The 27,869-nt window shown below is 36.4% G+C and overlaps 1 protein-coding gene across 2 annotated transcripts; it reads left to right on the forward strand.

The window, feature by feature from the left end:
* ubl3a (ubiquitin-like 3a) lies at positions 1-25,786 on the forward strand. Of its 2 annotated transcripts, XM_079860926.1 has the most exons (6): positions 1-242; positions 337-666; positions 17,517-17,625; positions 19,828-19,914; positions 21,418-21,495; positions 24,035-25,786. In XM_079860926.1, the coding sequence occupies exons 2-6, from the start codon at positions 640-642 to the stop codon at positions 24,085-24,087; spliced, it is 354 nt and encodes a 117-aa protein (XP_079717052.1). In that variant the 5' UTR covers positions 1-242; positions 337-639; the 3' UTR covers positions 24,088-25,786. The 2 variants fall into 2 exon arrangements, with proteins under 2 accessions (XP_079717052.1, XP_079717051.1); XM_079860925.1 differs by having other exon boundaries at positions 4-666.
* Positions 25,787-27,869: the final 2,083 nt, after the last annotated feature.

Genomic DNA, 27,869 nt, shown 5'->3' on the forward strand with positions numbered 1-27,869 from the left:
ATCCGCGCACACACATACCGATCGACAACATCGCGCCGTTTTTATCTGCCTCACCAGCTCCGGTTTCCCCTCGTTCAGCCTTTCCCCGTCAACTGCCGCCATGTTTTTCTGAGGCAGGATGACAGCAGAGTGTGAGCGCAGACGAAGACGGATATAAGACTGAAAAACCGTCGAATTACAGAATTTTTTTCCTCTGCCAGGCGACTGTTTTTTATTGCGGAGTCCGAGGAACTAATTTCTCGGTATATTTGCAAAAACCAATGGCTTTATTGTAGTGTGGTTTTGTTTTCGTATGGCGTAGGCACATTTTCCTAATATATATCCTTTTTATTTCAGGATGGGAGGGGGTCCTCCCACATAAATATAAAATCCAGAAAATATTATTTTCTCCGTTTTGAAGTTTATACCATGAAAAAGCAAAAACACAGAAGCCTATCTGAAGAAGAACCTATTCCTGCCTGCGCTTAACTACCTCGACCAGCGAACCTACAGGAATAACCAGACGAGTGATCTCTGCGTGATTAACTGCTTTACCACGAGACACCTGCGGTCAAAACTTTGCTTCTTAAGCAAACTGAAGATAGAAAAACGACTTTTAATCTAATCTAAAGTGAAGATCCGACAGAGCACATTTCAAAGATGACGGGCAACATCCCTGTCGACATGGTAAGAATACTTATATTGTAAAGGATTTAATGGTGTACGTTATATTGTAAAATATTGTAAATGTTGTGCTCCTTGAAACTAACTAGTACGTTTTCTATTTTGTGTTACCAGTTGTTTTCTGTTGTTACAAAAAATGATTCCAATAATGATCAGTATCTGTTTATGGTAACTATTCTTGAGATGCCATTACTTATTCTTACTAATTCGAATACTAATATTTCAGTTAGTAAGTAGTAGTAGGCTATTTATTAAGTTGTTACTAGTCACTATACTAATACTGACAAATTATTCTTCCACTGTTACTGAAAACAAATTGCTATATTTTACCAAAATTGATTAGAACAGTTTATTCAACGAAATAATACTTTTACTGTATATTTTGGTAGTGAACTAGAATAGTTATCTGCAAAAATGTAAATAGTTAGAAGTTGATAGTTCATATCTAAACCACATTCAACCTCATTCTATTAAAAAAAATGTTACTAGTATCAACGGAATAGTTACTTGTCACTATTATTGGGATTCTGACTAGTAGCAAAGGAATGTTGATTGAGTACTACAATCTAATGAGTATTACTATTGAAAAAAAAAAAAAAAAAATAGGCCTACTAGTCATTATTGGATTATTTACTAGTGAAGTACTTTAAAAACGAATACCTGTAACATAAAATTAGATAGTAGTTAGTTTTAAGGAATAAATTATGTTAAAATAAACAAGTGTTTGTCAAAGATCAGAGAAGGTCAACTGATCTCATTGTTGCTCTTGCAAATAGATTAATCCAAGATAGACACAAAGGACTCAGTGTTATTATTAAATGCCTTGGATCTCTTTTTGCTGTTTGGCCAATTACCCCATCAAAATTCCACCTCTATCAGGAAGGGCAGTAGTGTAAAGATATCCTATCAGATGGCTTACATAGTGCTGTTCTGACTGATAATGAGGAAGTGTGATCAGGGAGGCTTCAAAACAGTCACTGTTCCATTTGCACAACTGAAAATGTCTCGGAAATGTGAATCAAGGCAAATGATCAAAACGAAACTCTAACATTAGAATCTTGCTGTCCAGGGGGATGATTTAATATAGGTTCTGTTTAATCCTCATTACATGCCTGTAGAATGACATTTCAAGCTTTGCACTGTGATGTAAGATTGAGACTTCTAAACCCGTGGGTGGTGGTAATGCTGCTATTCGCCAGTGTAAGTGGTTTGAATCCAAGGACGTGGGCAATCTGCTTATCAACCACAAAATACAGCCCTGATTGTGTATTAAAACATTGAAACTAATATCAAAACAAATATGAACTCCTTCTTTTGGCACCAAACTGTAACACTGTTCCTGCTTGTTAGTCAAGCATGCTTTGGATATTCCAAACAGCTGATCTGGCTGTCAAACTCAAGAGATGCCGACGCTCTGACATTGCAGAGACTCTGTTTGATGTAATGTGCACTGAGGGCTGATGTGATTGGCCTTTACAGTGCACATTGACTGTCCTTCTGTTTCTGCAATTGAGTAGCACTAAAATGTAAATCTGGCCCTCAGAAAGGCTTCCTTGGCAACTTTAGATTAAAAGAGCAACGGCACGTATTGTTAATTGATTTTAAGTGCAGAAATGTGAGCCGACCCTGATGATGACGATGCATCTCTTGACTTCTCTACAGGAAGAAAGGTTTTTCTCACATTATGCAAACAGGGACTAAACAGGGAACAAAGTGCTATGTTATAGCCTAAAGTCAGGTATTGATTATCTAAGATAGCGTTAGAAGGCCGGCTTTGAAAATTTGAAACATTCAAACCTCACGGGAAATAATTTTATATGGATTTGCAAAGGAACGATAAAGATAATCCATTACTAGCTTTAAAATTAATCAAGGGTTTTTAATGCAGGAGCTACGTGACTTTTTTCTACGTTGGGTTTAGCTGTCTATTTTTGGTCTCTCGGAACAGCCCGTTCAGTTTTAGGATGAAATGTCCACTCTGTGAAACTTTGAATCATTGTGTGGTCTCCAGCTGAGGGGCATTCATTTGGGGGGTAGGGTTGTCAAACAATGGGAGTGTTTGTGTGTGTGTGTGTGTGTGTGTGTGTGTGTGTGTGTGTGCATACACATCTTGTGGGTGGGCATTTTAATGAATGGGCTTTTTTTGTAGAGAGCTCTCACTGTTTCAAAGCAACGAGATGTTGTGGAAGCCTATAGGTGCTACGTCAGATATGCTCTTTTAAAAGAGTTCGCTTTGATCAGTTGTGAGACAGAGGTGTGAAGGAGAACTCAATACTTCCTGACACTACTGTGTCACTTTGTGTGGTGTCATGTGGTATTGTGTCCTATGTGTAGGGGTGAATTAGTTGGGGATACCATTGGGAGAAATGTCAAGGAGAGACCTCCCCTATGGCTATTGTCCACACTACACACACTTGAGTAGCGTTGCCCAGCACTTTCAGAAGTTTAAATTATGTAAAAAATGTACACGTTTAAACTTCCTCTAGACATGAAATGGCATTTTATTTCTGTAAATATTACATTTTTGAGTTAAACAGGATATTTAATGTGAAATCAAACCAGATTTGTCATCGAGACTTTTACAAAATTATGTAACCAAGCTCAAATCAATAAAGCTCATCAGGGAACCAGATAACAGAAGGATGTGGCTACACAAATCAGTCCCTTTGAGGGAATTATAAAATGTTTCATGACAAGACAGACCCTCTTCTGAACCCAAACAGCCACCTGCTACGAACAGGCACCTTTGAAATGAGAGGTAGCCAAAGTGTGACATAACTACAGGAGAAATGTACAGGGTATAGATAACAAAAGGTGTTGGTTTGCATATGAGAGATGGAAAAGGTGTAGAAAACGTGAGCAACACTTTCTGGCTAGCAAGTAACTTAGTTCAAATTCACTTGCATTTGCGTCGTTTTGTGCAGATATTTTTAGCATATTTGTAGCATGTTGTAGACAGTGTTACATTTATGTTCTGTATTTAGGCTATCTGATCAAAACGGATATTTTGGTGGTTATATTCAGTTACCTCTTTAACTGTGTTAAATATTTTAACCTGTTAAACTGAAAAAAAGTATTGCAGGTGTTAACAAGTTAACGTTGACAGCACTAATATATATATATATATATATATATATATATATATATATATATATATATATATATATATATATATATATATATATATATATATATATGAAGAGTTCAGATGCAAAAGCCTCTAAGTGCCATCTGAAATTTTCTTCTAGAATGATCATTTTTATAAAGCTTGTATATTTAAGTTCAGTAATTTCACTTAAATGACAATTAATAGGTAATTTGCATTGCCATTTAAGTGAAATTGTTGAACTTAAATATACGAGCTTGATTAAAATGATCATTCTAGAAGAAAATTTCAGATGGCACTTAGAGGCTTTTGCATCTGAACTCTTCATATATATATATTGTGTGTGTATATTGAAATATGGATGTCACTGTCAGTCTCATAGGATGTGTCATATAGAACAGGCTTCAGTTTTCTGCTGTTCGTTCACTGTTTAGCTTCACCTCATACAGTTATTCCTTTTAGATGTTTATTTTTCAAAAACATTGTTTTGATAGACATATTTTCATATCATAATTTTATTTGTCAACATTAATTTTCATAACAGTGTTTTATTTAAAATATTTTCTTTATCTCAGTGATGGACATGGCCCGCACTCCGCACACACCTCAGAGTACTCGTTTTTGAGACCTGCCAGTACTCAAAATCTATTGTGAGAAAAAGAATCACAATATATTGATTGTTTAAGCAAGCACAGTCCTAAAATGAAGAACAGCATAAAAAGACAGAGAGATACAGCTGAAGTCTGTTTTAGCATCTGTTGTAAGCATGTGTTTGTGTGAATAAATGTGACACATATAACATGGTGAGTATGATTTGCATAAAGTCCAGAGAGTGCTTATGGGTCAGTAAGGGTTAAAAGGCTAAAGAGGGAGCGAGAGAGAAAGGAGGAGGAGGAAGTAGCTCAGACTCACTCAATAAAGGATCCTTTCAGTAGAGTGAGGAACAATTTACAACAGCTCTGAGAGAGAGGTGCACACACACACACACACACACACACACACACACACACACACACACACACACACACACACACACACACACACACACACACACACACACACACACACACACACACTGTCATGGAAAGTTAGAGTTTGTGTAAATAGTGCTCAATGCCTTATTATAAGTTGTTTTAACTTCTCTGTGGTGTTTCTACATATTCATTACTGGACGTGAGTCAACATATATCTGTTTTTATATGTTTCCAAAGGTGGTTCTGTTCAAGTTTTGTGTGAGTTGGGCAGAGACTGACTGCAAGGGTTGTTCCACTGTAAACACTGGCTCTCGCTCGCCTTTATGACATCATTGCACAAGCATTCTCTTGTAGTTTAGTGAAGTCACAGATTGAAATCTCAGGCCAGACTCCCCTTCTCTTCCTTCATACCTTTCCCTCTTTCTCCTCCAATCCAGCCAAATGTTTTTTTCTCTGATCATAAGATGTGATCTAAACAACATTTTGACTTCACTTCTAAGGCAACAGGTGTGAACGATAGCTAAAAAATGGGCTAATATTTGATATATAAATCATCAGAGCCATTTCAGAGAATATATATTTTTTTACCTAGTCATTTTTTATCAAAATATCATAATTCAATCTTTCGGTGAAACGTCAGACTTGTCTCTGGTGATGTATGACTCCAAACATTGTGTCCTCATAAACTCCACCCCTAAAATCAACTGCAAGCTCACATTCAGATCTGCATCCATCCAATCAACAACCGATGGATTGAACCAAGTGCCTGCACTGCACTGCATTTTTTTTGTCATATTTTTATACAGTCCTACATTTTTTCTTATTTATTAATTCTGCTGTGGACTGAAATATAGGAGATTTGTGTTTGCACAAATTAATACAAGGCACAAGGATTTGTATCAATACAGTGTTGTGTAAAAACTGATCATATACATATTTAAATACATCAATATTGAAATACAATTGTACTGCCTGCCACATAGTCTGCTTGCTGTATGCTGCTTATTTAATACCATTATGCACCCTGTTTGACAAAAATAACAAGAAAAAGCTGTAGGACAAACTAGAGTCATGACTTTCAATGAAAAACCTTCTCTGGGCTCGCCCCAAAGAAAATATAAAAAAAGATTTTCAGTCATGAAGTTGGTCTGTGGAGCTTTGTCTGCAGTGCTGCAATAATTCAGCTTGAGAACATATGCATGATAGTAATAAGTGATGAGAAGGGTGTTTTTCAGGTTTGTAATACATGGCTGTAATACAATATCAAAAGGCCATTTCTATCAGACGGCCAGCCTCCCCCACTCTCTCTTTCTACAGATGTCTGCCCTTTTTCAGCAGTAGCACGTGGACAGGGCCTGCAGGGTAGAGGCTGCCTGCCTTCATCTGGCTACAGGAGATGAGATATTGTTCTCTCACGCTCCGCTCGTCTTGCTTCTTTTCATCTTGAGTGTTTTTTCTGTTCTCATATTTCCCCATAGCTCCATCAGGAAAAAAATATTTTATTATTATGTATATAATTTTATTTTTATATGCAGTATATATATATATATATATATATATATATATATATATATATATATATTAAATATAGAATTGCCTTATCATTCTCATGAGGTGGAAATCTGGTTGTATTTTTTGGCCATTCTCTATTGTAGAATGTGTTTGATTAACAGAGATCATCTAACATTGTGACCTTCAAGATGTGTCACATTGTCTTTAAAGCACCTTAAAGGAATCTTGTTTCAGTTCTAAAAAGGTCAGAGTTCTAGGTTTGTGTTTATTCAGCGCCCCTGAGTGCACATTGCTAATGTGTTTATAGAAGGTGAGTAATTAGCCTCAAGATCGGAAAGTTTGTACAAAGATGAGTCATTCTCAGATTCAGCATTTATTAACACCAGTGTGAAGACATTCCCACTTATGTGGTTGTAATTGGCACGTCATCAGGCGGGCCTATATTGATTTCAGTGATATTTCCACCCTTGTACCCTTGTTTTCTCATCCGGTGAGATGCATCGTTTGGGCCGGTTGAGTGTGTGTGAGTATGTCTGTGTGACTGATTGTCCTTCAGGACTGCTGATGGGGCATCTGGACAGGCTGAGACTGCAGTTGGTGGTGTGCTGTGTCCATGATTAAGTACGGAAGTGGAGTGAGTGAGTCGGGGAGAAGATAAAGAACGATAATGGGAGTAAAGGAAGTTCTATACATCTTTGAGGAAATGATTGCAAAATTATCACCTTTTACCGTATCTATTGAGACCGGTCCATTATGGGGAAAAGAATCTATCAAGGAAGTGAGGAATTTACTTGGCAACTTCTGTGTATGTTCGTCGTGTGTTTTTACAGGAATTGTTGAATAGCCAACAGCTGATCTATCTATCTATCTATCTATCTATCTATCTATCTATCTATCTATCTATCTATCTATCTATCTATCTATCTATCTATCTATCTATCTATCTATCTATTTATCTATCTATTATAAGCATGACGACTATCTATCTGTTATAAGCATGACGACTATCTATCTGTTATAAGCATGACGAGGCAAACGCAGCTGGGAGCAAAATCAATCACTTTATATTCAACCTACCGCACATCAACTCATGCAGGGAACATCCAGGCTCTTTTTGTGTTGCTCGTACATGGCAATTTTGCCCGTGTGTGCGCACGGCCATGGCTGTGAGTCAGTTCTCAAATTCCTGCAATAATTTGTCCCATCATCCACACAGAGGTCTTGGAAATAGACAGGGAACTATACAATTTCTTTATATCCCCTCTTGCAGTTTAATTTCCCACGTCTAAAATGTGATATCTAATTCTCAGATCTCATGTCATTTAATGCTGTTATCTCTTTCTCATGTGCCGTGCTCTTCATAATGAGAATTTAAGTGTCTGACGCTCATCTGAAAGATATCACATATTAATAAATGGCCGGGTCTCTTTTTCTCTGATTTTGGGTCCCCTAACAGTCTGTCCAATATCATGAAAAGACAATTTTATATGAAACAGTAAGGAATCATTTTGTGGGCTGGAATCTATTCATTTAGAAGCTTTGCCTTGAGACTAGTGGTCAAATGAGCTAGCTATTATCAAACCAATGCCAATGGTCATTGTGTTTTTGACCCTGGCTGAAGTGAGACATTCATCCTTCCATTCCCTTGTCCAAATGCATTTCAATGTGTCATCTTGGACATGTTCATTGCTTTAACCCCTGCTAATGCAAATAGGCCAAACCATTTTATATTCTGTTCAGAAAGAAGTCAAGGTGACCTGTAATGTTGAATATCTAAGCAAATCCCTAACAAAGGGTGGTTTACCGTACTCAGTGGTTTTCTTTCTCACCAGAGAAAGAATCGGATCTCCACTGCAAAGCGGAACAACCTGTTCTGTCTCATGCTGAGAAATAAAAAAAACTGGACTGTGCAGACTGTACCGTACCTGACAGAACTTTGTTTTTCTATATTTGTCCTGTATTTGTTTGAAAACATGCTAAATAAACTTTGTTATACTCTTAAACTTTAGCATGTTGTTCATTTTATAGCAAAATCATTTTATGGCTAAACTTTTGCCGCTCTGAATTATGTAATTAGTAGACAGGAAATGGGATTCAAAAATTACTTCTGCAGTGTGACGTATTTCTCAGTGAAACCGGATGTTCTGTATAGGGTGGGAATTAATTTCATCTATTGGGAATTGACTGGAATATAAATAGGCAAAAAACAGTTTGATTATGTCATTTGAAAGGAAAATTGTTTCAGAGGTAGAACAAGGTACACTACTATTTAAAAGTTTGGGGTCGTTAAATTAAAAAATAATAATAGTAATCTAAGTAAATACTCACTAAGTCTGCATTCATTTTATTGTAATACAGTAAAACAGTAATATTGTGATGTATTATTAGAATTTAAAATAACTTTTCTATTTTAAAATTACATTTATTCTTGTGATGGCAAAGCGGAATTTTTCTTCCTTCAGAAATCATATGCTGATTTGGGGCTCAAGAAACTTTAGTTTTTATTTAATATTATCAATGTTGAAAACAGTTGTGCTGCTTAATATTTTTGTGGAAACTGATACATCTTTCTTCAGGATTTATTGATAAATAGAAAAATCAAAAGAACAGCATTTTGTAACATTATAAATGTCTTTACTGTCACTTCTGATCAGTCTAATCATGCGTCCTTGCTGAATAAAAGAAAAGAAAAAACTGACCAAAACATTTGAGTGGTAGAGTTTTTCTTTTAAAGGAAATATTACAAAGAAAACATTTTTTCTTTGGAATGACATGCATTGATAAATCATTCACAATAAGACCAGGAACATGTATTAAGAAATTAAATGGGGTTAGTTAGTTGTGATTTGTTGACTCTGTTTATTTAAAGCATGCAGACAGTCAGTTTAGGTATAGGTACGGTAAACCCTAATTTCAAACCGAGGAAAGAAATGACACTTCCATTCTTAGAATGAGATGCTCTGAGAAGCTTTTTCACACTCTCTCAGATATGCGGGCGAAATCCCACCAACGCCCTGACTGATGAAATAGAGATGAGTGAGTGTGATCACAGTCTTCAAAACCACCTCGGTCTCAACTACATCACAGACTCCTGGAGACATAGACAGAGATGACACTGTTTGAACCAACACTGTGCTGTCGGGGAAGATGGATGGCTTCCCTTTTCTGTCTCGTCTGTTTATGACTGAGGTTGAGTTCGCACACAGAAGCAGACTCCGAATACACTGAGCAGAGTGAAATGGATCTTTCAGTACACAGAAAGAGAAAATGTTAATCTTTTGTTGAACAGTAGGATCATATTTTCTCAATTCTGTGTTGATTCTTTGTTTATCTGTTCTGTCTGATTACGACATGCTTAAAGCATAAAGACCTCTCTCAAGATTATAGGTCAGAGCTTTTCTTAATGTCATGATATATTATTTATATGATTAGTTTGTCTGAGTGACGCTTGGATATATTGGGTATTTTTTCATACACATTAGCAGTGCTCGACAATAAGGATGTTCTGATCACACATGCAAACTTAAGTTGCTGATTCGGCTGGTTTAAATGCGCCACCTTGGTACAGTAATCTACAGTAATATAGATTAGGTTAGTCAAAACTAAGTGTACATAGATGGGTTGCAACAAATCGTGGTTAAAAAGTGTTATGAATTTATGTAAAATGTAAACAAAAAATGAAACAATTAAAAAAAAAAATGGTTATAAAACAAATTAAATATTTTTACAATAATATTATTATAATTGTTCTGTATAATACATGGTTTATACATTTCTAACACACAAAATATGTGTAAATAAAAATGTAATATTTTTTGCAAAGAGGTCTGTAAAAATATCAGCTAAACAACTTAAATTCTGTATTATCAAGCATGGCTGATTAGCCAAATGTAATCATAATATACTGTACCTATATTTTTACAGTATAATAAGGCCATAGTGATTTTTACAACTGTGTGAAACTTCATTGGTTTCTTTACTAATGAAGAGTGGAATGATTCTTATTTCTGGGCTAAGTGGTTTTCTCCTAGCATTTTTTTCCCCTCTCAATTTTTCTTTGCCATGTCTAACTTTGTATTTTTACTACTTTTTACAATGTGTGGCTTAATATATTACAATTACTATTGTTGCGGCACTTAATATAGGTATAAATGGGGTCCTATCTCGGAGAAGCTTCATGATCCAGTCACTTGAAGTCTCCGTGGTGTGAACTTGAGTAAGTCCTGAGTTTGTTAACCGGACAGGGATCAACAATCCTAAACTTGCATTAGGCTTGTGTGGTCTTTAATCCCTAATGGCTCTTCCTTGTTGCAGGTGACTTGTTTTTGTATTGGAATGCTACATCATTGTTCTTTAACCAGCTTATACAGACATAACCGATCTCGCCATAGAACTCACTAATTTCCTCTCTCTCCAAAACGGACAAATCCCTGCTGGAGGCAACGTTTCTAATATTGTTTTCATTGATATGTGGTTACGTAAGTGCTGTGAGTGTGTGTCTGTTCCCTATTGCATAAATGTCATTCCCAGAACAATCTGGCAGACCTCTATTCTGGGATGGTCAAAGCCGGTCGACATGTCACATCCACTGTGGTCAGCATTTGTTGTGGCTGCTTTTAGTTCAGACGTCCTGTCTGACACACTCATTACTGTCAGCATCTCTCTCTCTCTCTCTCTCTCTCTCTCTCTCTCTCTCTCTCTCTCTCTCTCTCTCTCTCTCTCACACACACACACACACACACACACACACACACACACACACACACACACACACACACACACACACACACACACACACACTGTCTCTTGGAAGAACCACTGAGTTGTTTATCCTTCTTAAGCAGAGAATCTCCTGCTCAACTTGTGATACCCAAAAGCTACAAGTACTTCAAAATCTCTAGTACTTCACGCTCGGTTTGTAACTATAGCAAACCTGAGACACCTGCTCTGGATGACATATCTGTTTTCAACATGTCAGCTATGGAAAGACTATAGCAGGTGTTATTTTAGTACCTCGCAGTGCCATATAACAATACAGGTGTCACAACTTAATTATTATTCATTGCAATATTGCAGTTAAATCATGCTATCTACTAAAATGCATGATCGTAATGGCAACAGACCAATAAATCTTCAATATTCAGCTAATATTTTAAGATTATCAGCATCTGCCAATAACCGTGCCTGATAAACAATTTCTAAATCTAATGTCTGTATTGGCAGAGCCTTTGTTGTGCTTTACGTGTTTCTGTTGTATAAATTTTTCCATCACAGTGGAGATCCCATGGGCAGCCTGTAGCCTCACGAAGGAATGCTACGTGTCGTCTGTGTCCCTAAGAAAGTGCGTTTGTTTGTGCAGGAGAGCGCTAGGGGGTGATTACATCAAACATTACTTCAAACATTCCCCCTGAAGGGTTGGTTGCGGGGAGCCGGGGTCTTACTATGCTGGGATTGGTGAACATATTCTGTGAGGATGCAGTATTAGAGATAAATATTGAGTGGTATAATAATGTTTAGCATAGCAACTGCTGTCTTCACTCAGAGGGATCCACCTGCTCCTGGGTAAGACTAGTACCAGCGTTACCCTCGCCTATGAAATCATTCCCTGGCGGATGTTTTTTGCTGAGCTTGTTGTTGTTTTAGTTCCTTGGAGGCAGCCCTGCATGCCGTATTACGTCATAGTGAGATTTTGTCTGCTCACCAAGGAGATGGATGGAGGAGAAATGTTTTAAGCAGACGTATCCCAGCATAACACATATTTCTGCGGTTTGGGCGGCTCTTCCTCCTTTCTGCGTATGTCTGGAAACATTGTATAAATCAGCTTCCTCTGGTTTTTGCTCATTGGCATTCACCAGGTGGAGATGATATGTCATCATTAGACAAAGATGTGGAAAAGATGGAGTGACATAGTGAAAGATGAGATACGGCGAGAGAGAAAGAGACAGTTGAAGAAAGACTCTGCCTGCAGGTGATTCAGGTCAGCGCTCTCATAGAGGAGCCGCTGCCACGGTTACCATCTCTATGGAAACTAGGAGGTGTTCCATTGTGTCAGAACCATAGAAATAAACATAGATGCCTCATTAGCGGCTGTTTCTATGAGCCGCTATACGTAAGCCTTTCGCCATATTGAAAGGTCAAAGCGGGTCTGTGAACACTCTAGGTTAAGTTTACTGTGAGTCTGCTACCGTAGTTAGAGGCATGAATGAATATCTATATCTGTAATAGACTTCACCAGATGATTTAGCTTAACTAACAAAATAAACCTTATTTAACAGCAGCGCCATCTTTGATTTCTAAAGGGAATGAAAGGATGGACATGATACAACTCATCAGTGGGTTAAACTTAGGGCTGGGTATCGTTCAAAAAATTTCGATACCAATACCGATACCGATACCTTGATTTCGATACTGGTTCCTGAACGATACTTTTTTCGATACCAATTTTATGAAATCCATTTTAACAAGATTACACATTACCTCAGAAAAACTTTGTTTTTATTTTTTTCAGTTTGACTCATGCTCCTTAGCCAGTGCACAAAGGAACACACTTTTTTTATAAAGAGCTCATGCTCACCAAAGCTGAATTTGTTTGATCAAAAATACAGTAAAACCTGTAACATTGTGAAATAGTATTACAATTTAAAATCTTATTTGAATATATTTCAAAATGTATTCCTGTGATGTCAAAGCTGAATTTTCAAAATCATTACTTCAGTGTCACATGATCCTTCAGAAATATGAAAACAGTTTGCTGCTTAATATTTTGGAAACTATGATACATTTTTTCATGATTCTTTGATTAATAAAAATTTCAAAAGAACAGCATTTATTTGAAACAGAAATCTTTTGTAACATTACACATGTTTTAAGGTCATTTTAAGGTCATCCTTACTGAAAAAAAATTCTGACTAACCAATACATTTTTGAACGGCAGTGTACACTCAGTAGGTTATTATTGCAATATAAACACTGTCAGGTCAGAGTGATCAACAAGGTATCTCTTCATTTACCAGTCGAAGACGGAGCAACTTTCTGCTATTATGTTTACTCCGTGCACTGTCAAGGGCTTCATCATATCTGTCGCGGTACCGGTCTTTGCAGCAATTATTTTACCGCAAATACTGCATCGCGCGCTGTTGGCATCGAGCCTGGAGAAATGTAGCCACACTTTTGATCAACTTTTCCACATCTTTAGGGTATTATGTGTGTGTGCTCGCGTCTCATGAGTATGTGCGCAGAGAGTTTTGTGTGTGTGCTCGCGTCCCATATGAGTATGTGCGCTAGTTTGTGTGTGTGCGCGTCTCATATGAGTATGTGCGCGGAGAGTTCCGCGCGTCTTGTGTGTGTAGAGTTTGCGTGAGCGACTTTAGGTGTGCCGTTGTGCATTTCATATGTATTTGTTTGAGCACTGACGTTGACGAGTTAACCCCTTAGGTATCGAAATCTGGTACCGAACAACAAGTCATTTTTCGATACTCGATAGTATCGAGGGAATTCGGTCGGCACCTAAAAAGTAAAGAACTCGGTACCCAGCCCTAGTTAAACTGTTATTTAATGTGTTTTTGGATTGTTCTACATTGCAAAAAATATCTTTCCAAGAAACTTCAGTAGACATAAAACTCCAGACAGCATAAGTTGTGGAAAATCATAAGTGATCTAAGAGCTTTATTCAGCTTTTTACAGCAGATGCCATTGAAAACACAGTAAGTCTATCCCTCACAGCCTCGCTTTCATATTTGTCATGGCGCTGCTCTGTCTGAATAAGGTCTATACAAGACAAAGCTGTCAGCTAACACAACATTAAAAAGTTACCATATAGCATAAAAACCTGTAATATTGAGTATTGAGTATACAAATAGAAACACAAACCAACACATTCCCACCTATGGGTTGGACTAGATTTTGTCCATTGAGTATTGTATAGTGAGGACTTTGTCATTGGAAGGATGTCGGATGTCGGAGGATGTCGTTGGAAAAGGAAAGGTGGAACAGGTGGAGCATTTTTTATTAGAAAATTTGAGTTTTTTTGTGTCATTTTTTTTCTTTTCAAAAATGTTCACAACGAATACAAAAAAAGTGTGTTTTCATTGAATTTTTAGTTTAAGCACCAATACTGATAACCAATGTAATAAAGTATGGGATAGATGTAGTATGTAATGTAATTTAAATGGGTAATTTTCTTTAGCAAAATCAGTATTTCTTTGAAATTCATAACAAATATTTGAAAAAATAATGTACATTTATTAATCACTAAAGCTGTTAGTAAATGGAAGATAATCAATGTTTAATCGATGCATTATTAGCCTACATTTTGGTCTGTTAATCAATGCCAGTAATGTCAAACAAACCCAAATATCAGCCAACTGATGCTTAAATATTACATTTATGCTGCATTGCCCACAAATGCAGTTAAGACTTCTGCATAATATTTTTGTGGAAACGGATACATTTTATTTATAGGATTCTTTGATGAAATAGAAAGTTCAAAGGAACAGCATTTATTTGAAATGTTTTTTTTAAATCACTTTTTATCAAAGTCTTTTCTGAATAAAAGTATTAATTTCTTAGAAGAAAACTTACGGACTCAACTTTTTAACGAGAATGTATATTTGACATATTTACCAAAATAATACTATTCACAATATATAGATTTTTTTTTTATTGAAATATAAATTTCATTCATTCAATTTCATCTTTACATTTGGAGGATACGAATACTAATTTGAGGAAACAGGTCTTCTTTGCACCTTACACTATTTCTGTTTTCTGACATATATAAATCAGCATAAGTATTTTAAAAGCTCTGAAATGGAGGAGTGAATTGGCAAAAATGTGTACAGAAATATTGCGATAAGTAGATATCCTCTGGTATTTCCTTCCTGTGTGGTGGCTTCATAAAATACTAATCCGAGCCTAAATTAGATTTGCATGTGTATGTCTGCGTGATCAACCAACCATTGTTGTGCATGAATGTGCATCTGTTTGTTGACTGATACTCTTTCCTTTGAGGAGACTTAAGATTGTGTGTGTGTTGTGATCTTTAGATGAGTTGTTTTGAGTGTGCAGGCTCTTGCTCCTGGCTCTAATCTGATTCTATAAAGTGCTTAGGAGGATCTTTGTTTCCATCTGCTGGTTTTCACTCTGTTACATCACTGCAGCTGGCAATGTGTGTGTGCGTATAGAGGGAGGAGCTTAATACTGGATCTTCTGATGGCACTCGCATAGTAACACACGTGCATTGAACATGCACTGCCCCGAGTCCTGTCCGTCTCTCTCTCTCAGCTTGATACATCCTACTCTTTTGTTTTTAAATGGGCGACACCCTGGGATGTGAATAAGTATTATAGTGGACTTTTTGCAAATTGTATTGTTTGAGTGCTTGCACAAACAGCATAATTGTGCTGATTGAATCACTGGTGGTTCGCATTTGCTAGGATAAAGTGGAGGATTATATAAAAGTCTTACGAAATAATTTCTCAACTGCCCATCTTCATTATTTTTATTTATTTATTTTTATTTAATGCTAAGCAGTTTTCCCCTCAATAATGTAAATCATTGTTTTTTTTGCAGTTAAATGAAACTGAGAAAACCATACAACATTATTGGTAGCTAAAATCATTATCAAATTAGTCAATGTATTGTATAAATGAATATACAAGGAGCATGAGATTAGGAAGCTTTGACACTGACAGGCTTTTTAATTCTGTGAAAATATGCTTACTCCAACGCTCAAGTATTTTTCCATCTGATAAACCTCTCAAAAACGTACTGTGGCAGTACCATGCAACAGTGACAGTATAATATCATGGTATTTTGATGTTTAAAACTTTGGGGGTGGTAAGATTTTTTCATTTATTTAAAAAACTCTTTTAAACTTACCAAGGCTGCATTTATTTGATAAAAAACAGTAATATTGTTTAGCCATTACGCCAGTCTTCAGTGTCACATGATCCTTCAGAAGTGATTCTTTAGAAAAAAAAAAAGATTCTTATTTAGAGATATTATCGGCCAATATTAGGCATTTTCCAAACTATCGGTATCGGCATTTAAGTGGACGAAACACCCTTCAACCATGTTATGAGTACTCTACAAGGAAGACCGCTAACATCAATGAGCTTGGAAATCACAACAAACTTATTCTGCCTAAATAAAGTAATAATTACTGTATTTATAACTAGCATATCTGTAGTTCCAGTCCCTGCATTGTAAAATGTAAGTTAGGCACGCGAGGAGTGAACATTTAGACATAGAGAAAAAGTATCAAACATAGCCTGTGCATAAAAGTTAGCTTTTCTTTTACACGTGTGTGAAATCCAAGTGTGCGTTGCTGACTTCGTTTAGCCGCAGCATTAACTAGTCACATAATGTATTTAGTGCATCACTAAGTAGTAGATTTTAGAAGGCAGGCAGCAAATGATGATTGAAAATGGTTTGTTGTAGCTTAATGGAATAGAATTTTAAAAATATATATATATCGGCCGATATATCGGAATATCGGATTTTTAAATGATGTTTTATTAACAAAGTTCGGGAGGAGCACGTTCAAATAATCAAGCAATCAATCAATCAATCAACTCATCAAACAATTACCATGTCTACCCTATCAGCATGAGAGGAAGCATATATATATATTCACTCTGTCAACTCACCTAACTTCCTTGACAGTTTTCAGCATCCCTCCACCACCCCGACTCCTCACTCTTGGCTTGTTCTTCACAGCCAGGAATACGGGGGGAGTACTCTGGGTTCGGGCCAAATACCGAGCCCGGAGCCCTCTCCTCGGACAGCACGCCAAATACGCATTTATTCTATCTGACTTATTTGTAAGTGTGAACTCGTGAAATCACCAAATATTTGTATCGGTATCGGCCTTAAAAATCCTTTATCGGTCGGGCTCTACTCTTATTGTTAGCTATAAGAATAATTCAATTAGTCATGTTTATAAATGAATGTACACAAGGGTCATGACATTGTGAAGCTTTGTGTCTGACAGGCTTTTTAATTCTGTGAAAATATGCAGATCTTTCTCCAAAGTTCTGTGTGCACAGATTCCATGTAGGCCTGCGAATAGCACAATAGCTATTTAGGTATTGATTTAGCAAACTAACATTCAGTTCTGGCTCCATTCTGGTATGAAACTCAGAAATACATCTCACTACAAGGTAAAATGGGTTGCAAATGCCATTTCAGGTTGATGAGGAAGTGTGGTATGGATTCTGACTGAGCTTCTAACGGCTATATTGTTTGTGTTTGTGTTTCAGATCAACTTGAGGCTCATCTTGGTGAGTGGAAAAACAAAAGAGTTCCTGTTCTCGCCAAACGACTCCGCGGCCGACATCGCCAAGCACGTATACGACAACTGGCCAATGGGTGTGTGATGATCACATCTTAAAACACTCACATATTGTTTTGAATGCATTCCCCAGTCGAAACTGTTGGCTCTTGTGAAGGATTTTCAGGCTTTTGTTTCCTGCCGTTGAGTAGATTCCTCTTTACAACCTTTTTCTGTTTTCAGATAATCTGTGCCGCAGACAAATCTGAGTCTGACTGAGTGGTAATCCCATGCAGAGTTAGATTCCACTCACTGTACACTGACCTAAAGTCAATGACATTATTCAGGGGAAAAACAGAGCATCTGAGTTTGTGCGTTTATACATCTGTCTGGCTGTCTTTCCGCCTGTGCCTGAGGACTATGTGGTTTGCATTCAAATATTATTTACATACAGATTATATACACACACATACTGCTATCTCTGAATTGTAGAGAAGAGCAGATGGTATAAAGACTCTTTCATCTGTTTCTACACTATCTTGGCAACCCATCTGAAACTGCAAGTGCTTTGAGGGATCTGGCCACAAGCTCAAGTTTAGCTTTTTCCACCTGACTAACCTGTTAAAAACGTACTGTTGCAGTACCATGGTGCAGTGATGGTAAAATACCATGGTGTTTTGATATATATATACTACCGTTCAAAAGTTTGGGTTTGGTAAGATGTTTAAAGTCCCCCCATAGTCAATCATTTTATCCCTTAAAACTCATCTTTGATCACCAAAATGACATTTAAGCGTTTATTCCTTGAAAAAAAAATTATTCATGCCGTAAGATAGCTTGAATGTAACGCTACACCCTTACCTCATTTAGTATACGTGGTTCTATGAATATGCAAATTAGCCCCACCTCCACTCACTCACACCAGCTCAGAGATCCACTCGTTGACGATCACATGTTGACCTGATTGGTTACAAGGTAGTTTGTGACGTCAGAAACACCAGCGATTTCAAGACTGTCTTTGGTTCACTGCAGTTTTAAAGAGAAAAGACTCAGCAATGGTGTTGACTTATGAATTTGCACATGGTTTGCCTTAAAGCATATTAAAAACACCATATGGACGGATAAACAACATTAAAAACTTGATTTTCACCACAAGGGGACTTTAAGAATTTTTTTCTTACAAAGGCTGTTATTTGATAAAAAACAGTAATGTTGTTTAGCCATTACTCCAGTCTTCAGTGTCACATGACATGATCCTTCTGAAATCATTCTAATATGCTGATTTGGTGCTCAAAAGCGTTTCTTATTATTATCAATGTTGAAAACAGTTAATATTTATTTACTTTTATTTTGATTATTATTAACTATTTATTAGCAACTTAATATTTTTGTGGAAACCACAATTTTCTTTTTCATGATTCTTTGATGATTCTTTGAAATATAAATATTTTATAACATTATAAATGTCCTTCAATGTCTTGATTATAAAAGTATCAAATTCTTTCTTTTATTATAAAAATCTTACTGACCCCACATTTTTGAACGGTAGTGTATGCTACCTGAATGGTTAGCATATTCATATCCATACTCTTATTGTATTTAGTTATATGGTTCTCCAGAGAGCCTCAAAAAATAAAAGGCCATGTAGTTTTTCGGAGCTAACTGACCAGCTAAACCATCTTAAGCCAGTCTGAGACCAGCAAGCCAACTTGGGCTGCATTTTTAGCAGGAATGATACATTTTTATTAACATTTCTTTCTCCAATCAAGGGTTTATTTAAGTTTATGTCATTTTAATTTAATTCTTGCTTTGAATAGCTCTTATGAAAGTCATCAGGCCTTACTGTGAAAAGAAAGGCTTTCTTTGTTGTACAGTTCGTAAACTCCATCGGGGTGGTCTGGGATTGAATCAGAGTTTTATTCATAGCAGACGAGCACAGCAGAGCTCGACCTCACGAGGACACAGAATGACCATCACTTGAGTCTTGTGATTGAGCCTCCATTTGGATTGAGTCAAGAATGAGAGAGATCGGTGGGTCATATTAATGGATAAATGAATGACGTGAAAAACGAAGGATTGAGTAATGTGGAAAGACGGGTGGAAAAGTGCCTCCCCCAAAAAAAAAAACGTTTTCTTCATTTACTCATCATATACTCACCCTCATGTTGTTCCAAACCTTTGACTTTCGTTCTTCTGTGCATAATAACTTACATTTTGGTCTGTCTCTTGTTGGCTTCAGATTTGTATATTTTGTGTACAACACAAACATGAATGCCTCTCATTCGTTCTGTCTTTAACAGACTGGGAAGAGGAACAAGTGAGCAGTCCGAACATCCTGCGCCTCATCTACCAGGGCCGATTCCTACACGGCAATGTGACGCTAGGAGGTGAGCTGCCCTCCCACACTCCTCATTACCATTATTTATATCACATCACACATGCTCTGTTACTGTTGATTATTCATTAAATCATTCTTATCAATCCCGAATCATGAGTCTGACCGATAAGAAGTTGCCTGGTCTTTTCTCTGCCAGGTGAATTCACTGTGTCCCATCGGACTTTTATGACTGCACAGATATTTATTTTGGCTGTCTTGGTTTATTTCGGGCCAGGGTGCAGCGTTGATTCTGTCACAGTTCAGCTGATTGTAAGGATGTACCCAAAAATTCAGCTCCCAGTCCCAATACACCTAAAAGTAACTATTCTCAAGTCATGAAAAAACTCACTTCTTGAAATTACCTTAGAAATATTCTTACAATTCAGCAGTGAGTTTTTCATTTAGCTTTGAGGGAAAAGAGCAGTCTATGAAAGTAGGAAAGCACTGTTCGACAGACCTGTCATCAAGGAAAGAAAACAGGGAGGAGAGGAAATTCTTTGGGCGTGAACAGGAAGAATTTTTTATTTGTTTGGCCATCCCTCAAGCAACAATAAAAGATTGAGTGGGTTTGTGAATGTGCAAGAAAATGCATGAGTATATATATATATATGTGTATATATATATACTGTAAGTATGTATATATAAATATATATATCTTGCATGTTCTGGGAAATACTTCACATGTTCTTTCCCTCCATTTCTTGCTTTGTTATAAGCATGACGAGGCAAATGCAGCTGAGAATAAAATCAATCACTTTATATTCAACCTACCGCACATCAACTCATGCAGGGAACATCCAGGCTCTATTCTATCTATCTATCTATCTATCTATCTATCTATCTATCTATCTATCTATCTATCTATCTATCTATCTATCTATCTATCTATCTATCTATCTATCTATCTATCTATCTATCTATCTATGTATGTATGTCTGTCAGGCAGTCTTGGCTAAATTGTGATTAGTTAAGACTATAGAAGTATGTTTTCCTCAATACACTAATAAATTAGGTCTCTTTTGTCTTTTATAAATATTTGTGATGTGTGAATAGTTTGTAACTTTACTATTTACTCATATCTAATGGGTTTTGCAATGTTTTGCCTGGGCAAACTTTTCCCATAGTTGAGTAACTATGATTGAGTAAAAACTCACAACCAGCTACAATTTCTGAACTGTTTGGCTGATGATGTGATGGTGATGCGCAGGGAGGGTTTGCCAAAGAAGTGTCACTTTGATAATACATGCTGACACCTTCTTGATTCAAGAGAACCAAGGCATGAAGAAAGAGTCTGTCTGTGGGGCAGAAGGCAGTGGTCTCAAACTCAGTGACGGTTCTCAATAAGGCACAGGCTTAAATGCAGCACTCTCATCCAGGGGTTTACTTTCCATCTGGTTCCTCTGTCCTATGACTTTATCCCCTTGAAAAGTTACTTTGGTATCATAGATGTACAGCTGCATTAGTCTCTTGTTTGTCCATTCAGTCTAACACTTTTTTTTCTCGTGTCTTGCAGCTTTAAAACTGCCTCTCGGAAAAACCACAGTGATGCATTTAGTTGCCAGAGAGACGCTGCCCGAGCCAAATTCCCAAGGTAACCATTCTGCCCTTTCTCTTTTCTGTCCAGTCCTCCTTCACTTTTTCACACGCTCCCTGCCTAACTGCAGCCTTCACTTTCTTCAAAAATCACCAGTTTATATGTGGATCATTCTTAACCTCTGGCAATGTCTTTCAGAGGTTTTAAATGATTGTATCACCAAAATATAAAAGACCGTCACTTGACAGTGTTGGTGATAAAATAGGAAGACAAATAAATATGAATTTAATGTTTTCTGAGTGTATTCTGACATATTAGAGTTTTAAGCCTTTTAACAATTTTTATTGAAATGCTGAATTGAAGGCACATTTTCATGAAAAAAGTGATGCACTATTTATTGATGTATGGTTTCAACATAGAAAGAAATATGAGAATGTATGTATATTATATATTTGTGGTTATTAATTTAAGTTTGAGGGGACACTTTAAATGAAAGATAGTTAACACTTTACAATAAGGTTTCATTTGTTAACATTAGTTAAATACATTAGTTAACATAACTAGCAATGAACAATAGTTCTACAGCATTTATTAATCTTAGTTAATGTTAGTTAATGTTAGTCTCAACATTTACTAATACATTATTAAGTTCAAATGTTGCATCTGTTAACATTAGTTAATGCACTGTGAACTAACATGAGCAAGAACATGTTTATTAACTAACATTAACGACAGTTAATAAATGCTGTAAAAATATATTGCTCATTGTTAGTTAATGTTATTTAATGCATTAATTAATGTTAACAAATTAGACCTTATTGTAAAGTGGTTATAATCATTTTCAGGTGAATTCATTGTTGATAATGACGAACATTAAAGGGTTCTTTTAAATATTACATTTTTTTTTTATTTAAGAGTTACTTGTGTATACACCACTTACAATTACATAGTACCTTGTTAAACTATTAGGCCTAATATTACAGTGTGAAATAAAACAAAATATACATAAATAAAATGAAGTAAACCCCACATAAAATAAAATAACAAAATAAAATATTTTTTTTAAATTTAAGTCTTCAATTGTTACTTTAGTAATAAGGTGCTGTAAATGTATATTTTTAAATCAAATGTCTTTTCACAATCAAATATCATTATTTATGTATGCTGAAGCACTTTGTTGCTGGGTCCTGCGGTCTTATTTATCAGTACTGAAGATAATGGCTCTGCTCCAAACCCCAGTGAGCTTCCATGCTGCCTACATGGGTAGCTGCCTTTTAAGTCACTGAAAAAGAACCTCATAAATGTTTGATTTGGAACCTTTTAAATAGGCCACATTCACACAGCAGCAGAATACGGTTGTCAGTCCTGTATTTGAGTCCTTAATACGGTTACGTTCACACACAATTCAGTTGTTTACAAGAGTGACAACCATATTCTATAACCAAACTCACACCCGTAAACAATTAAAATAGTCTTTTTAAACCCAATACCTTTTTATTTTTAGGGCTGTCGCGATAACCGCAATATTGTAGTACCGTGCTACTGACAAGCCAACCGCAGAGGAATGCAAGTAACCGCAGCAACCGCGATATTCGCGTGTTTTCTTTTTTCATAAGGCTATAGCCTACCCTTCTTGTTTTGAACTTCGTGCATGTGTATTGAAAGTTAATATTTATAACAAGACTGTTTTTTATCATGGTGATTTGTACAGAGGCTTCGTGGATTTGCACTTAAGCCTAAACAGACAGTGAATTAGAGAGATCGACTGAGCGCGTGCGATTACCTGCGTCTTTTAACGTTTAAGGGTATTTCACATGAATGGCGTCAGTGGTCAGTATTCCACAGCACGAGGAAGCGGGTCATGCATTGAATCAATGCCATTGGTCTCTATTAAGTGAGAATCATCATCAGCATCAGCGTTACCCATGTGATGTGGTCAGCTGAGCCTTGAAAAGTGTTTAAAAATAATTAACACCTTGTTTCATTACATCTATCTTTTAATGAATCAGCGTTTTTGAACGTGTTTGTTGAATAGAATGAACGGTTTAATGACTCACTCGAAGACAGTCCGTTGCCGTAACAATGTAACTGCGCGTAACTGCGAGTGACAGCCTTTCAGTGCGCATAGACGCTGTTTAGTTTTGGTTACATTGGTTACTGAAAATGTCCTCGTTTTTGTACATGCTGACCACATCGTAGCTTATTTATACAGCAACAAATAAGTATAAATAAATAAATGGCGATAATACCGCATATCGCGCTATTGAGCCACTCAAAATTACCGCAAGGGAAATTCCTTCACCACGACAGCCCTATATTAAATAAGATTTACTTGCATTTCTCTCACTTTCCCCTTCATCCTTCACCAAGCTTTTCAAGGATGCATTCTTGGATTGTGTTCTGTGTAAAGAATATATGCAGAATAAAATATGAATCTTAGAAGGAAACACAACTATGTTGCCTGCCTCTCTAAGAACAAAACAGAATGGCTATGATGCCTTAAAATAATGTTTAGGTAGCTGCAGCTGTGGTTTTTGAACAGAACCATTGTTTTGTTTTTGTGCAGTAGTATTAACTGCATGTGTTTTCATTTCAGGTCAAAGGAACCGGGAAAAGACTGGAGAGAGCAACTGTTGTGTGATCCTGTAAATACATCCCTTCATCCCTCAGAATGAGTGTGTCCTGTCCCCCTTCGCCCATGCTGCTTAAACAAAACTACTCACACCTGACCAGAACGAGAGCTTCACTTCACCTGGAAAGAAAAAAAAAACACCCGAGAGAGGACGAGACCAGGCTCGGGGAACGCATAGTCCTTATCGAAGCCAAAAGATGTCAAGAAAATCCAACCTCAAGAGCAGCAGATAATAAAACGCATCCCGCCAACACCCTCACACACACATTTCTGGTCATTCTACCTTCATGTACACCCAGCAGACCTGTAACTCGTTTCATCATGCTCACTCTCACACACAGACACTCACTCCTTCCCGTTCTACCGGTTTGCACACGGAAAGAGGCCCTTGTTTCTCTGTTTTTTATTGCACATGGTAAACATGAATGAATCAGTGAGGTAGAAGAGACCTTGATTTTTCCTCTCAGGAGGGAGACGTGTGAGGGGGAAATTAATTTACACAGGGTCTGATGAACTTTTCACGTTAAACGATGCACCACGTGCTCACCAAGCTTGGCTCGGATCCGGTGCGGAGGCGGAAAGGCATGCCGTCATCTACATCTGAAATAATAGCACATGCTTCACTGGCGGTTTAACCTCCACTACACCCTCCCGATAAAATACTAATCGCCACATGTAGTGTATTGATTTCAGCGCAGGAGAACAAGTATTGATGTGCCTGATGAACGTTTTAGAAATGTTTATTATACGTTTCCATGTGTTTTAAATGCCCAATTCTGGTCATGGAGATCCAGCGTCCTGCTTTAACAAGTTCTGGTGCTCGATTAGCCTGTCCAGGTGTGTTTTGAGCGCAGGAGTCAGGAATTTGCAGGAAGGTAGATCTCCACATGTTGGTTTGATTCACTCATGGAAAGTCTAAATAATCCACAACGAGTAACAGTGACATTTGCGGCTGTGTTTTGACAGTCAAACAGTGTTGCGTCTGCCCCCTTTAGATAGATCTGAGCTGCTCTCTTTCAGGAAGGGTAAGATTTATCCCTTTATTTTCTAAGTGTGGTGGTGTAAATTAATGCTTGCGTTTGGAGCCAGAAGATAACTATGGAATGAAGTTTGGCTTGGTTTCTATTTCCCCATCCCTGTTAGATATAAAATTTGTTTGCACAATACAGAAACATGAGCTGTTTCATTTCTAAATCTGTGTAATTTTTCTTTCTCCTTCTCCCTTTTTAATATTTTTCCAAATGGGAATTGTATTCGAAGGTTACATATGTGTAGAGTATATTTAATATGAATCTTGTAGAGAACATAACTATAGATTGTTGATATATATTGGTGTCTAGTGTATGATAGTCTAAAAACAGTTAGCACATTAGCATTTGGAGCAGTGAGATGCTGACAATGTCATATACTTTAACAGCAGCAAACCCCTCTCTAATGGCTGAAGAAATTACTGTACTGTTTTCTTCTTTTTTTTCTTCAAATGTTCATAATTTGATATCTTTTTTCTTCCTTTGTCTTTTTCTGTTTATGTGGTCTTTGCTTTTTGTCTTTTAACACCGCACTAGGTCTGAAAAATATTGGTCCTTATCAGGGTTCAAATCTGTACAGAGCTGAAGTTTTTAAAAATATAATTGTAAATAAAACTAATGCTTCTCATTCTCTAAACTACAAATGGAAATACATATATAAACTGAATAAAGAATCCAGAATATTGAAGTGAAATGCTTATTGCTTGATGTGTTCACAGATTGCTTATAATGAATTTGAGAGGGCTATAAATTCATACAAGGAGTTGAAATCCTAACTGTTTGGATTTTAGCACTGTATTTGTAAGTAAAAACATACCGTCTTTCTTGCTCTATGCAATACTATTGCGTTCCAGAAAGCATTTTAATTAATTATTTAAAAATGTCCACACACGGACAAAGATTTCAGATATTGCCATCTTTGTGTGGACATCTTGTCTTCAAAATTTAGTGTTTACCTGGACCACACGTTTACTTAGCTATCTAAATGGGGACATTCCATAGACGTAATGTTTTTTAAACTGTACAAACGGTATATTCTATCCCCTTACACTAACTTTCTGCATTTGTACAATTTCAAAAACTTTTAATTATTTTTATACCACATTTACAAATGAGGATGTGCCTAAAGGGAGGTATCTGGTCACTTCTGGGTACAAATTGGTCCCCAAAATATAGTTAAGAAGGTACACACACACACACACACACACACAATCTTTGTGAGGACATTCATTGACAATGCAATCTCTAGCTCCTTACCCTAACCCAATTCATCACAACTAAGTGCCTAACCCGAACCCTTGCCCTAAACCTAATTATAACCTTGTCCCTAAATTCATGGCTTTATTTCAGTATTAATGTTTTTGATCAAACAAAGGCATCCTTGGCGAGCATTAGAGATTTCTTTCAAAAACATAAAAAAATAGTGTAGGCTATTCTAAAAGGACTATATAAAAATATAGTCCTCAATGTTAGCTTCTCTTTTGTATTTTATTAATAAAAACATCAGATATACAGCAAATAGCTCCGTTAGGCTATGAATGTCAAACATAGTTCTTACTGTGAGCTTTTTGCGCCACCTTGTGGGTAAAATTATAATTACTCTTACACCTCCCATTCGCATAATAGATTAAAAATATAAGTATTTATTAATGTTAATATTGCTCACTGTAATTGTTTTTTTGTGTGTGCAGAAATATCCCAAATTAGACAAAAAAATAAATAAAAAATGAATGCGACTAAATGAAGGATCCGATTGATTCATCCGCCATGCGCCCCCTAGTGGAAACAAATTTTTGATAAAAAACAACAAAACAAAACACTTTTTATTGACTTTATTTTAATGTAGTACAAATATACACCAAGACACGCAATTTATAGTAATACAAAACATGGATTTAGTCATGAGAAGGTAGTAACATTGTTTGACGGTCCCTTAAATTACAACGATAGTCTTTGACAAGTATCAAGTTTAAACCAAACCACGTGTACCATGGGAATCTAACGAGCACTCAATCCACGGTCTTCCACAGAAATAAACTGCATACGGTAAGAACCAACTTTTTTCTCTCTGTTCAGCAGGCATTGCCTCATGTGCATCAATTAATGTTACTTTATTCAAATGAGATTGTCCGTTTTTTGAAATGTGAGTTTGTTCAGATTTGAATTATTTTAATTTCTTTTAGCATAATTAGTTATTTTGAAACACTAATGAAAACCGGTAGAACCGATTATTAATATCAATGTTACCAAAATAATAAAAATTACGTCGGGAAGAGATGTCACTTTAAAGTTTTCCTGAAAATGAATTGATAATGGTCACTTATTTATTTATTAAAATATATAATCAATTATATAGGCTACTTTCCATGATTTTTAAAAGCACAAATATTCCTTGTAGTATTGTAATTAAACAAGTCAAAAAACCTGAACACATAATAATTATAAAAAATAGTTTTACATGGGCAGCAGGACATGCAACTTTCCATATGTCACTTTATTCAATCTTGAATCTTCTGAGTATTTTTTGTTTTGTTTTGTTAAATCATCATTGAGGGCTAATAACCCACTGTGATTTACTGTGCTGGTTAAAGGGAGAAGAACTTGTCTATTAGTTGTGAGTGATAAATGGCCTTCCACATTTATTATAATACAATTTATTATTGATATGCAATCGAAAATAACTATGATATTAACAAAAATTGTAAATAGATAACAGTATGCATGCATTAAAACATATAATAGGCAGATGATTTCATTTAGAAATAGTTAAC

This window comes from Squalius cephalus (assembly GCF_949319135.1).
Source record: "Squalius cephalus genome assembly, chromosome: 24".
Classification (NCBI taxonomy): domain Eukaryota; kingdom Metazoa; phylum Chordata; class Actinopteri; order Cypriniformes; family Leuciscidae; genus Squalius; species Squalius cephalus.

Coding starts and splice junctions, on each gene's coding strand:
- ubl3a (XM_079860926.1), top strand. CDS start 640: ATGACGGGCAACATCCCTGTCGACATG. Junction 667..17,516: donor GCAACATCCCTGTCGACATG/GTAAGAATACTT, acceptor TTTGTGTTTCAG/ATCAACTTGAGGCTCATCTT. Junction 19,915..21,417: donor CGGCAATGTGACGCTAGGAG/GTGAGCTGCCCT, acceptor CGTGTCTTGCAG/CTTTAAAACTGCCTCTCGGA.